We start from the raw sequence: 13,838 nt of genomic DNA, 5'->3' as shown, positions 1-13,838 counted from the left end.
GAATGCTCTGGTTGTTAGGCAAGGCAACTTCCTGCCGGTTTCCCACAATCAAGTCAGTGGAGAAGCTGACAGGAAGTTGCAAGCCCCAGAAGCTGGTGGGTGGGAGAGGGAGTGAGGGGGTGCATGGGGGGGTTGAGTGTGCAAGGGCCTCAGAACCGCTTGGATTTTCAGCTCCAGAGAAGAGAGGCTTCTGAAATCCTGCTTGGATTTCGGCACGAAGCTTTTTCAGGCAGTCCCCAAAGCTCCGAGTGCTAAACACCCCATCCAAAATCCAAGCAGGATTTTCAGCCATGGAGGATTTTCAGCCCCAAGCCACAGAATATTTTCAGCCTTCTGAAGCCTCTCCACTCTGGGACTGAAAATCCTCCATGGCTGGAAATCCTGCTTGGATTTTGGCACAAAACTTTTTCAGGCAGCCCCCAAAGCTCAGGGAGCGCTTAGCCCATGGAACTTTAGGGGCTACTTGAAGAAGCTTCACGTCAAAATCCAAGCAGGATTTCGGCACAGGACGTTTAGCGTACAGAGCTTTGGGGATTGACTGAAAATGCCCCAAGCCAAAATCCTGCTTGAATTTCAGCAGAGCTTTTTCAGCCAGCTCCCAGAGAGTCCTCTTGGCAGGCAGCAGTGGCTTGCAACCTTCCCTGTCAGCTTCCCCAGTGACTTTCTGGGGAAGCCGGCATGATTACAATCAGCAATCACGTGATCGCTGGGTGTTTGGCAACTGGTCGTAAGGGCGAACCCATTGCCAAGGGCCCAGATCACCATAACTTCGGATACAGGTCGTAAGTCCCTTTGTTCAGCACAGTCATAACTTCAAACAGTCACTGAACGAATGGTTAAGCAAGGACTACCTGTATAACAAATCCAAAATTGCAAAACAGTTTCTCAGATAGTCTTAAGAACCACAAAAATTAGTTCCTGATGAGAATTTATTATCACCTAATCTCGTAACGTTTTATTAACAGCTACACTGTCAGAAGGTAAAACATCAAAACAGAAGCAGTCTACATTCCAAAAATGCTGACACCAACTTTCTTACCGATTTCTATGGAACGGGCGACCTATACTCAATGCAGCAGTATTTGTCTTGTATGAACCTGGTGAACTGAAGCCATTCAGAAATCCACCATTCGGAAATGGAGCCTAAAGTAAGCACAAAATATATCAAGAGGTTTGCTGCAAACAAATAACTGAATACAAATTCTCAGAACTGCAATTTTAACACCTGTACACCTAAAACCAAGGAAGTATGCTTTCCTGCCTCAATTTCCACAATAATTTTTATTACAATATAACATTGGATTTCTATACACTAGTTGGGGATGTTCTCCAGTTTAGTATTTTTTTGAAGTATTTTAAAAATAATATCAATATAGCAATGCAGTCAAAAGATAAATGCAAACCAGATTATCATTTAAAATAAATACCTGCTCATCAAATAGTCTTTGAAAAACAAACTTTTGTTTTGGAGTCAACAACATTGGGAGTTCAAATATTTAAAGTAGGACAATGCGAACTGCATTTCACTTCATTATAATAATACAGAATCTCTAATAGAGTTCTACCAATAATGAAAAATAGTTGCTTTATATATTTGACAAGCATTAATTTATGCCACTATATATTAACTTCAGAGTAGCAACCTGAATTTGTGAAGAAGACTTTTGTCTTCCAGATAGTCTGCACTGCCTATCTAGCATGGTTCAACACTTCTTGAAACCCCGCTTTGCTATAAGCATAAATACTTTGACAAGCATAAATAATTTGGAATTAAAATGACCATGTGTAATTTCCTGGAATTATCAGTGTTCTACTTCCCAAGCTACAAAGAGTAGAATATGCAATTCAACGCATCAATTAAATGTAATATGAGGGTCAAATGACATTCATTACAGGACAGGGGACTTTGTAATATTTAAGAGACAGATTTCTTTACGCTTTGAAGTAAAGCAAATACTCTACAAAAAACTGTAACTACTTACCAGTGGTGTTTCAAAATAAGGTGCAGGGTTTGGAGACCATGTCTGAGGCACAATACTATAGATGGAGTACTGCTGAGGACTGTATATAGGCTGCATGAACAATGGTGAGGCAAACTGTGCTTGTGTTTGAACCGGCTGAACATAAACACTGGAATCCACTACCCGGTAACCATTCTTCGCAAAAAATGTGTTAATGGCTTTTATCCTGGCCTGTATAAGAAATTTATATTTATCATACCAGGTAGAAAGAACATTACAGGACACAAAATTCATTATTTGAATTTCAGCTATTTCCTAACAAGCCACTCTATATATTTTCTTTTGTTAAAATGTGGGGATCTGCAATTAAAAATGGCAATTCAAACTAACTCTTGAATATTTTTGCAACCAAATTTAGATTCTTTGCTGAATCATTTGGCAGAATGCTCTTGGGAACAACTGTAGTTCAGTTTAATAGATACACTTTTCAATCATTGTCTAGAACAGAAAGATTCCTTCTTTTTTAGTCTCTCCCCATATTTAGCTTTTATACGATTCTATCGTGACAAGACTACTCCTGCAGTTAAAATTAAAACTGCCACAAAATTATATGGGAAACAATCCTGTGTAGTCTTATTCACAGTTAACCTAACACAGTTAATTGTAAATTAAACCAGAACTAAACTAAAGTTGGTGCTTCAGGAATACTATATCTACAACACCCTCTAGAAAGACAATCGTAAAGATTATGACCACAGTAATGAAAATGTAATAGTGACTATAAGAAGCTGTAAGTACAACTCACTGCTTAAGTATTAAACTATAACTTGAAGTGTACACATGAGAATGAAGCTTACCATTATTGGCTTGCCCTGAAAGGTTTTAACTTCTTCCCGTAAATATTTAAAAGCCTGTACAGATATAAAAATATTCACCGACAGATCAGTATAACAGAATTTTCAAAAACATTAAAGAACTTCCAGCATCAATTTCAAGCTGTACTAAAATATAAGCAACTCTACCACACTCTTGTTACTTTTGCAACATTTCAAACTTTGTCATATTTGTTAAAGTATTAAGGAAATATACACCACCCTCTTGCTTTCCCATATTTTTGAAACCATCTTTTCTCAAAAACCATGTGTGGATTTTTAAAAAGTTAAGGAATTCCTTTTATTTAAAGCTATGAATGACACCCCCAGAGATATAGACCTCTCTAGAACAATATACAGATAAACTATAAAACATCAGCTAGCTTACCTATAACTGTGATTCAATGTTATCGGTGTATTCAAATTAATGGATCGAAAAGTTCTGGAATTTTCTCTAGCTGAGCCATGGGAGATTATTAGCAAGCTTACCCCATGGCAAAGGAGGGGCAAAGCAAAGCACAACTCTGCCAAAGGAAGAACCAGCACTGGCTCTGAGACTGAGCACACAATGTCTCATGCAAGTGAATAGGAGACACCACGCTACATACTACAGATAAATTCTATAAATGGTCTGACATTTAGGCATGGTAAAGTAGAGTGACATTTCCTGTAACAGTCCTCTGAATGAAGTCGCTCTCAACACAAACCTGCTGGGGAGGTCTCTGTCTTGACTATACCTTTCAGATAAACACAAGTTGTTCTTGTTGGTGGAGGCTAGGGCTAGAGAAAGTGGTATCAAATGGATCAGTAGAACTGAGGCAACCATAGCAGTCATCCTGGGACAGGAAGAATTTCATTTGGACTTTCTGAAAATGTGTGCAGTGGCACATCTTCTGCCATTTATTGACCTCCTTACAATCACCAAGCTGCTTACAATCACTAAGCTGCTTAGCTTTTAGCTTTTTGAATACTGAAAGTAGAGGCAAGAGATTTTTTCCTGGGATGGCTGGTGTCACGGACTTTCAGGCAGGATTAAGCAGCGATTAAAGGGCTGCAGCCAGCACAGGCACTCCTTGCTAGGCTTGGGTAGGATGGCCCAAATGGAGGGCAGACAACTTAAGACTTCAAATGCGTTGCCATTTTACACGATTTTGGTGAAACTGGGAGTAGGTATGAATCCATGGAGGTTGGAACTCTGCAAACTAGGGACAGAGTCAAAATAATTGATTCCTACACACTTGTAATATGCAATGCTGATAATGAGCATGATTTCTCCAAAGCAAAACTAGCTGTCTGTGGAGGGGGGGGAGAGATAACCGAGAATCAGTTTAAACTACAGATGCTGACAAAGGTTATTCTGCTTGCTTTTAGAGAACGGAAGAAAAAGAAAGCTCAGACCAAAATGTAAAAAAAAAAAAAAAATTCATCCAAAGTCCCTAGAACAACAAAAAACAGAATTTTGGTGAACGTGTGTGTGCATACATACATATACACACACACAACTTTTCAACTAAACTAGAGAAAATTCCAGAATGAGATTCCATACAGGCCTAAACCCATTAGTAAGATTCAAAGAAAGTACAAAAAACAACTGGTCACATCAAATAAGATTTTGATATAGCAAAGAAATTTCCTAGAAATCTGAGTCCTAACCTTTCGGTTTAACAAAAGTCTCGATTTGGCCAACACTTCAAGTTCTAAACAATTTCATTTTCAAAACTGCAAATATCAGCACATCTGCAGAGTTGCAGGAATCTTATGAAGGTACTTTGAAGACCAGCTTTCTACACAATGCTGAATTTATGTTCAGGCAATACATCTGAACTTGGGAAAAGTTCTAAAATTAGATGTGCCTGTTTAACAGAAGGACTTCTATCAAGAGCAGAAGAACAAGCTATTAAGTTTGTGTCTTCCAACTGCAGTCTTTGGACAACAAAAGGACTTCTTGCCACTGAAGAGACTGAACACCAAAACATCATTTCCAGTTTCTTTCAGATCACCTACATGAGAACATGCTTGAAGGAGAAGGCAGCAAGAACATGTTTGCTTACGTGCTATTAGATAAGAGTAGATCATGCTATTCCACACACTCATACTTGAAAGCAATTTTTCCATATACTTTATTAACTTCCTGGTGATATAACTTCCCTTTGCCTAAGTTTCTGGATTTATAAACATAATCTACATTTATTAGATTGATGTATTTAAAATCAGGAATTCCAAACTGCTTTGACTTATCTGAGTCACTGGAAAAAGGTATAATTCATTAATACAATGAAATTTAGAACACAAGACATTCTTACCTGCTGCGCGTCAGTATCTGACTGGAATGTAACGTACCAGTTGTTATTGTGAGCAAATTCACAACTTATAACTTTGGGGCAGCTTTCGTTCTTAAACAGTGCTTTTACCTCCTGGATTAAATTATATAAAGACTATTTCAGTGAAATAAAACCATTATGTTAATAAAAAAAAAGAATCCTATCCATGCTGGAGGGGATTTTAATTTCTGCAACAACAGTTTGAAAATTATTGTTTTTATTTTAGCTTCCAAACAATGGCTAATATTAAGCATGTAAAATCATTCTCTGATTTTCCAACTCAAATTGCCTGGCAAATTAAGCAATTTTTTTCCTAAAAAACATTATATTCATAGCTAAGAAAAAGTCATTCTTTTTTACAACTAGCAATACTAACTTTTTTTTTTTTTTAAAGCCACTGTGTGAGGACTCTTGCTATAAGAATGTAAATGATACAGGTATTTAAAAGCATAATCATTGCCAAATATTCCTATTCCCTCACATCTAGCTCAAAACGAAGAGTAATGTTCAACCGCATTATCATTTCTCAGTAGCAAACTTGCATCAAACATAAACGCTACTTTAGCCCAGCAGTTATTATCCTGCAAATGAACTTATTTTCATATTGTCATATTTGTAATAAATCTCAAAAGATATTTCTTACCTCTACTGGTGTGGTTTCAGAGATCTCACGAAGAATAATAATGCAACGCTTATGATTTGGTCTAACTTTCTCTCCTTGGTCATCCACTTGGACTATAGGAGAAGCTAAATTAAACAGAACTCTGTTTATTGAAAACACACTGAAAAAGCATACTGAAAATCTTTCTTCAAATTTCAGCTTAGCCTAAAATGATATGGTTACTTGGTCACTGCTCAGTACTCAATGCACACAACTCTGCTCATTCTTCTGTTAGTGTGTCATTATCTGGCACAACAGTTTTAATGTATGCCAGCTAAAATACTATTCCATATTTATCAAGATGATACTCAATACTGATGAAAATTTCAGGTGTGTTTTAGAAAATACATCTTTAGTGAACTAGACAGGTAGACCTCACTTAATGATTGCCTTGTTCAGCAACTGTTCAAAGTTATGATAGCGGTGAAAAAAATAACTTTACAACCAATGCCCACATTTATGACCTTTGTAGCATGCCTCAGTCACATGATTGCCATTATAGTCAGTACACACTGTCCTGTAACTGACCTGTTTTTATTTTTCCTCCTTGCAGAGCAGAGAGATTGGTGAGGAAGGGATTACAAGAGAGTAGGCAGGCACACAACGAGGAATGTACATCAAAAGGAATGCCCTAGCACTGGCAGGGAGCATGCTATGCAAACAGCCCAGTGTATTCCCCATTGTGCGTCTGCAAGGGGGAGGGGGGAAATAAAAACAGGTCAGGCGCAGGAGAACATGTACTGACTATAATGGCAATCACATCACTAAGGCATGCTGTGGGGGGGGGACAGAAAAAATGGGTCCGGCATAAGAGAGATTGCCTAGAGATCACTTGTCCCCCCCTCCCGCAGAGCAGAGAGACTGCTTAAACAAGCAAAGTGGGGGGGGAGGAACAAGTGATCTCTAGGCAATCTCTCTTGTGCCCGACCTGTTTTTTGGTAATCCCTTTCTCTCCAATAAATGTAAATACAAACATTAATTCCCTTCTTGCTAGTTATCCCAGCACCAGGGTGAGCATTCCAAAGGGTGGGGGAGTGGCAAAAAGGAAAGCACAGTTGTGGTCATGTGATTTCCCACCTAGTGACCTCTTCACTTAATGACTGAGATGCCGGTCCTAACTGCAGTTGCTAAACGAAGACTACCTGTAAAGGTAATTCTTGCTTAACAACCACAATTGGGACTGGAATTTCCATCGGTAAGCAATGCAGTTGCAAAGCGAGACATCACATGACTGCATCACTTAGTGACCATAATCCCAGTAGTCCTGTTGCCATTGTTAACTGAGAATCGCAGGTTGTTAAGCGAGTACCCAATCCAAGCCATTACAGGTTGGGTCCCTCCCAGCCCTAAGCCTCAGTAAGGTATGCCTCCTACTCCCCCCACCCATCTCCCCCCCCCGCCCTTCTGGCTGCCCTGTACGGCTCTGGGGCTGCTTGCCACACCCCGGGAAGCTGCAGTTGCCCCAGCCCAGTCCCAGCCATCCACAGCATCCTACACTACAAGATCCCTGCTGCCCTGCTCTCCACTGACCCAGCTGACTTTCACCATCTTCTTGCTCCAAAAAACCCCTTTGCAAAAAGCTCCTGGGCAGGGCTGTGCTGGGCTTTACTTCGTGCTGCAGAAAGAAAAAAAAAGGACCACATTCTTCCCTCCCTCTCCTCTTTTCTTCTTCCCTTGCAGGTAGACTGGGCTCTCGTAGCCCCCTTCGACCCTCTCCTTTCCGCTTTCTGTGGGTAGACCAGCCTTCCTTCTCAGGAAGGCAAATAGACTGGTCCCATCTTCAGCCGCTACATAGACTGGGCCAGCCTTAACTCTCTGGACCTAAAGCTATTTATCCTTAGCCCTCTGAAGTGGCTTTCCAAAAAGCTTCTGGAGTGCAGCATGCTAAAAAGCTTTAGCTCCAGAGGGCTAATGCTTTCCTGGTCTACCCAGTGGCCAAAGGCAGGTCTACCCATAGAAAATGTAAAGGAGAAGGTCAAGGGGGGCCATGAGGACCTGGTCTACCTGCCTATCATGGCCAGAGGACCAAAGGGTCCTGGGAGCCACCCGGTCTACCTGCAGGGGGAGAAAAAAAAAAGAGGAGAGGGAGGGAATAAGGGTGTGTGTCAGAGTCTGCACACTCATTCCCAAAGTTCAGTAAATCTTCTGGAGTCTGATTAGTGCCGAACAAGGAGCTGTCTTTTTTTTTTTTTTTTTTTTTGCAGTAGAAAGCAAAAGCCCAGCCCAGCCCAGCCCAGCCCAAGAACTTTTTGCAAAGGGGCCTTTTGGCACGCTGCTGCTTTGGTTTTTTGTTTTTTTTTTTAAACAGCACGAAGCAAAAGCCCAGCCCAGGAGGTTTTTGGAGCAAGAAGAGAAAGGTCAGCTGGGGCGATGGAGCGCAGGGTGGCAGGGGGCCAAGAGAGCACAGATGGGAGGGAGATAGGCAGGTGGGGGGATTTGAAGCACCCCTGTGGTTTTAAGTTGGGTAGGCTGCCAAGCACCTGAATTTTGATCACGTGACTGCTGCAACAGCCATAACTTCAGGCATGGACCGTAAGTCCATTTTTTCAGCATCATAATTTTGAACGGTCACTGAACAAATGATTGTTAAACAAGGACTACCTGTATACCCATTTCTATGTGATAACAAGGTCAAGACAACAGATTCATACAGAATAATTCTATATAATTCATATAGATATATAATTCATACAGAAATGAGATATAAGCCATATACAGGTAAAAGTAACAGTAAAACAAATTCAGTATTTTTCACATACATCTTAGTACTTCCACAATAAGATCCATATTGGTTGTCAGTTTCTTAATTCCTTCCATATTGGCAATAGTCCATATTGGAATAAATTGATCACTGTCCATCTGAGACATCAAGTAAAGATCCTTGGATAGATTCTCACTAGAAATAAAGTCAATAAGCATTTTAGGGAACTTTTTAAAAAATAAGTACTATTTTCTTTTCAAAAGAAATTAAAGCTACTAACCCCAGAAACAGTTAAATAGTTAATAATACAACCCAGCTACCTTTAAAGGATATGCTATTTCTACACAAAATCCTAATCATATTCCCAAATTAAAGGATTACTGTAGCAATACTGTCTGATATTATTATTATTGAAAAATAGTTTCAGATCTAGGATGTAAAAGTAGATAGCAGTAAAGATTTACAGTTTATGTATTTCTTTACTACCACTTCATATCATCCAGATTGTTTTGGTAAGCATTTATTTATCAGCCAGTATCACTGCTGACTGGCTTACAGCAAAACCTCATTTTAGCAAAATAACTGGATGGAGAGGGTGTCCATTGTTTCCCTGAATCAAGTATATTAAAGAGTACATCACTGCAGCAACAAACATGATGCATTTTAGGTCAATAATGATTGTGAAATTATGCAAATGACATAATTTGCATCATTTGTGTTATGTCATCATTACACCAATTATGTACATTGCAATGGAATTTGGACTGTTCCATGTGAACCCCACTGCATCACAGTCCAGCAAATTGAGGTTTTACTGTACTTGGAACATCTCTTACAACTTTTAGAACAAAAGTGTTTACATAATTGCCCCTAAGGAAGCCTGAACAGTTATTAGAAAAATAAACTAATTCTCCATTTTATTTCAGTTTGACTTTGCAACCATATCCAGATCTTATCCAGAGACATCTATCATTAGATTTTCAAATTAATTCCTTATAAAATGTCCACAAAGCATGCCAGATGGTTTTATTTAGCTCAAACTAACCTTATTTATATAATACTATAAGCAAAAGGTACAATACCGTGAGAAACAGAACTCTAATTGTTTCTTCAAGCATTCTTTTAAATCTTCTGTAGAAATGACAGGGTTGCCTTCACCTGAGAAAGAAATTCAAAGAATATGTTACCCAGGAACTTAGATTCAGTTTTTACTCCCACTGACAGAAAGCAAGGCAACTTTTTAAACCCATTTTCCTCCCCAGCTCCTAACACCCTTCTGGGAACATGGTGTGAAAGATTAGGGAATTCTTAGAAATTAGGACCTTTGGAATAATTGGATATTACTTCCTTTCCCCTTTCATCAGTGTTGGATCAAAAGATATCAATAGCCAAAAAAGTCATTTTCTTCACGGAAGGCAGGTGGGACAGCAGTAGGGCAGATTTATCAAGAGTGCCATACTTCACAAATGATAAGCTACTACAGCATCTCCCAATGCCTTGGCTATATTAAGTTCTTTGTAACTGCATCTAGAAACTGTTGTTGCTTCTTTTTTAACTTTATTAATTATATAACACTGTTTTGTAGTATTTATGCTACAGTGTTATCTGGAAACTATGCTTCTCAAACTGCATTCTTTTTGCAGCCACACTGCACTACTCATACTCAGTTTCCAACCAACAACTATTCCAAGGTCTTTTTTCACAACTATTATTATGAATCCAAGTATTTCTTATCATATACTATAGTTTTGTTTCTTAAGAGAAGAAGTCAGCATCTGTCTTAAGTTTCATTCTAAATACTATCTGTGATGACACGAACATTGCCAAACAGTCTTGACAGAAATAACCAAATAAATAAAAGTACTTCTACCATGGCTACCTTCAAGTACATATAATATTGCATGACCTGGTTAAAATAACAACACTGATGTTCATATGGATATTTTTCATGAAAATGTGTAGTTCTTTCTGGAGTCTCAGAAAAATTTTTTGAAGTCCCACTGCTAATTGTCCTCTGAATAACTACTAAATGTAATATATTATGCCCTTCTGTGCTATCTTTCTTCCAGGTTCTACCAAAATATTAAGGCCTGCAGAATCAAGAATCAATCATAGCATTATCATTTTAAAAGACAACCATACCATGTGAATGTAACAAAACAAAACAAAAACGTATCACCACTATCCAAGCTCTGAGACACTGACAATCTCATGCACTATTGGTAGTCCTCAAATTACAAACTACAACCATTCATTCACTGACCATTCAAAGTTACGAAGGTGCTGAAAAAGGAGACTTATGACCAGTCCTCAAAGTTGCAGCTGTCCCAGCACCCCCACAGTCACATGAACATGATATGGGTGCTTGGCAACCCATTTGCAGTTATAACCGGTTGCCAAGCATCCCACGATGACATGATAACCATTTGCAACCTTCCATGTCAGCTTCCCTAGAAAGTCAAAGGGGAAGCCGACAGCAAAGATCACGTTGCTGGGGTAAGTCTCCCCCACCCATGCACCCTCTCCCAGCCCCTCTGCACTCACGCCGGCAACTCATGCACTCCCGTGCACCCTTCCTGACCCACACCCCCTACACTCTCCCCAACCCGATAGCAACCCGGTGGCACCTCACACTCCCCCACACACCCTCCCCAACCCATGCGGCACCTGTTGCACACCCCCATGTTGCCTCCCTGAAACTCCCCCACCCAGCAGCACCCACTTACTTGCCTGTGGGTCTGGGACTTGCAACTTCCTGCCGGCTTCCCCACTGACTTTGATGGTGGGAAGCTAGCAGGAAGTTGCCTCACATAACAACCATGGGTTTCAGTTAACGACAGCAACCAGGACTGCAGGGATTGCCGTCACTAAGCAATATGGTCATGCTTTACAACCACTCCACCTAGTGATGGAAATTCTAGTCCCAATTGCCATCGTAAGTCGAAGACTACCTGTACACATAACTGGTACTGAGGGTATACATGGGGCGTATATATTATTCAGAACCTATGTAACAGATATTGCATATTTAACCTATGCAATCTGAATAGCTAACAAACATTTCGTAGCTACCTCTAGTTTTAAGGACAGGTTTTCACAACATAGGTTGTTTACCTGAAACATCATAAAGTGGATATCCAAGTTCCTCATGTGCTAAGACCATGCCATTAGCAGCTGATTCCTCAGCACACGAACTATTTCTTGACAATTCACAAGATGAATACATTGCTTCATACTGTTTAGTACAATCCTCTGCAGCCTCAGCATTGCCTGAAAGAGTACAAGAGCAATTAATGGAAAATAAAGTCAGGTGGCATCCCATTCTTATGAACAAAGCTAATGTTTGAGAATTTCTAAAGATACAAGGTTTTAAAAAGCTACACTTAAATACCGAAGTCTCATTTTATATATATAAAGATTTAGATGTATAGATATATAATTTTTCTTCTATTCCTAGTAGACTAACTTGATGCATCCACAAATTTTGGCTCTTTTTTCTTCGGTGAATACATCAAGGCAACTTGGAGAGAAGTTAATCAGCTGGTGAAACTACAGAAGGGTGTGGAGATTAAGGATAAGACTTGGCTACTTAAAGAATACAAGGGCCTGACTCCATCTGAAGCCCCAGAGACTGCTAAACAAAGGCTCACACCACTGGATACCAGGCTAAGGAGATATACTAGAGAAGCAGAGGCCAAGAAATGCCCTGTTCTCCAAAGAACCATCCAAGGTGTACTCCCACCTGCAGTGCAACAACACACTAACAGCAGAGCCACCAACAGCAGAAACAGAACAGTACTGGAAGAACATATGGGAGAAAGAGAAGACACATAACACCAGTGCAAAGTGGCTACAGGACCTCAGAGCAGACCACAGCAATCTCTCAGAACAGGAACCATCAGCATCACAGTAGCAGACATCCAACAGTGGCTCAAGAACTTGAAGAGCTGGACAGCACCTGGCCTGGACATGATCTACACCTACTGGCTAAAGAAACTAACAGCAGTGCATGAATGTCTAGCAGCACGGATGAACCAGCTGCTAGCAGCAGGCTCCCACCCAGACTGGCTAACACAAGGAAGCACAGTGCTGATCATGAAGACCCCCACAAGGGAACAGCACCATCCAACTACCAGCCAATAACCTGCCTCACCACAATGCCACATTGAGTCATAGGCTTTCCTGTAGTCAGTCCAGGCTGTGCTCAGATTGGTTTGTCTAGACCTTGAGTCTCATGTGACTGCTCTCTCTATGAGCAACTGGTGTTTTGAGCCTCTGGTGTTGTTCCCAGTGCCCTTCTGAACTTTGCTCATGTACTGGCCCATATGGTCCTGTAGCTTGGTGGCTATGATGCCTGATAGAACTTTCCATGTTGTGGTAAGGCAGGTTATTGGCTGGTAGTTGGACGGTGCTGTTCCCTTGTGGGGGTCTTCATGATCGGCAGGGGTCAGGTGAGTGTCAAAGCCACTGTCCTGGATGAAACCCTGAGCATCCAAGAGTACATCACTAAGATAGCATCCAAAGATGAACTGTTGAGAGAATGCCTGAGGCAGTAGCCGACATGGGAGGAAGTTGAAGAAGAGGAAAAGCCATGGCAAGACTAAACCCTGCATGGGATGTACTGTCAACAGATAGCTGAGGTGACTGACATTGGGAAATCCTACCAGTGGCTGGACCGGGCTGGACTAAAAGACAGCACTGAGAAACTGATCATAGTAGCACAAGAACAGGCACTAAGCACCAGATCCATAGAAGCAGGGGTATACCACACTAGACAGGACCCAAGGTACAGACTGTGCAGAGAGGTCTCAGAGACAGTCCAACACATAGTGGCAGGATGTAAGATGAACCACAAGAAAGGAACAGCATACACCGAACAGCACGACCAAATAGCTGGCATTGTGTACAGGAATATCTGCACAGTGTATGGGCTAGACTCTCCTAAGTCCAGATGGGAGATTCCACAGAAGGTTGTGGAAAACAACAGGGCTAAGTTCCTGTGGGACTTCCAGATCCAGATGGACAGGCAGGTACTGGCCAATCAACCAGACATTGTGGTAGTAGACAAGAACCAGAAGACAGTGGTGGTGATAGATGTAGCAGTGCCAAGTGACAGCAACATCAGGAAGAAGGAGTGTAAGAAGCTGGAGAAGTACCAGGGCTTGAAGGAGTAACCAGAGAGGATGTGGAAAGTAAAGGTCAAAGTGGCCCCAGTGGTGGTAGGAGTACTTGGGGCTGTGACTCCTAAGCTGGGAGAGTGGCTCCAACTGATCTCAGGAACACATCAGAGCTCTCTGTCCAGAAAAGTGCAGTGCTAGGAAC

At 40.9% G+C, this 13,838-nt stretch overlaps 1 protein-coding gene across 7 annotated transcripts in view; it reads right to left on the bottom strand.

Annotated features, from left to right (window-relative positions):
* LARP4 (La ribonucleoprotein 4) overlaps positions 1 to 13,838 on the bottom strand; it is a 44,462-nt gene that overhangs the window by 16,176 nt on the left and 14,448 nt on the right. For all 7 annotated transcript variants that reach the window (XM_088138177.1, XM_088138180.1, XM_088138182.1 and 4 more), the window contains 8 exons: positions 11,631 to 11,786; positions 9,599 to 9,674; positions 8,575 to 8,711; positions 5,798 to 5,901; positions 5,137 to 5,247; positions 2,819 to 2,872; positions 1,983 to 2,192; positions 1,040 to 1,143 (listed from right to left, as the gene is read on the bottom strand). In XM_088138177.1, the coding sequence (XP_087994303.1) occupies positions 1,040 to 1,143; positions 1,983 to 2,192; positions 2,819 to 2,872; positions 5,137 to 5,247; positions 5,798 to 5,901; positions 8,575 to 8,711; positions 9,599 to 9,674; positions 11,631 to 11,786 (952 nt within the window). The remainder of the gene's footprint in view (positions 1 to 1,039; positions 1,144 to 1,982; positions 2,193 to 2,818; positions 2,873 to 5,136; positions 5,248 to 5,797; positions 5,902 to 8,574; positions 8,712 to 9,598; positions 9,675 to 11,630; positions 11,787 to 13,838) is intronic.

The sequence above is a fragment of the Python bivittatus genome, unplaced genomic scaffold (genome assembly GCF_059951505.1).
Source record: "Python bivittatus isolate LINGU-HERP-01145 unplaced genomic scaffold, Pbiv_v1 ctg000220_np1212, whole genome shotgun sequence".
Classification (NCBI taxonomy): domain Eukaryota; kingdom Metazoa; phylum Chordata; class Lepidosauria; order Squamata; family Pythonidae; genus Python; species Python bivittatus.
The sequence above is the reverse complement of the archived record's forward strand: the minus strand, read 5'-3'. Positions and strand labels throughout refer to the sequence as shown.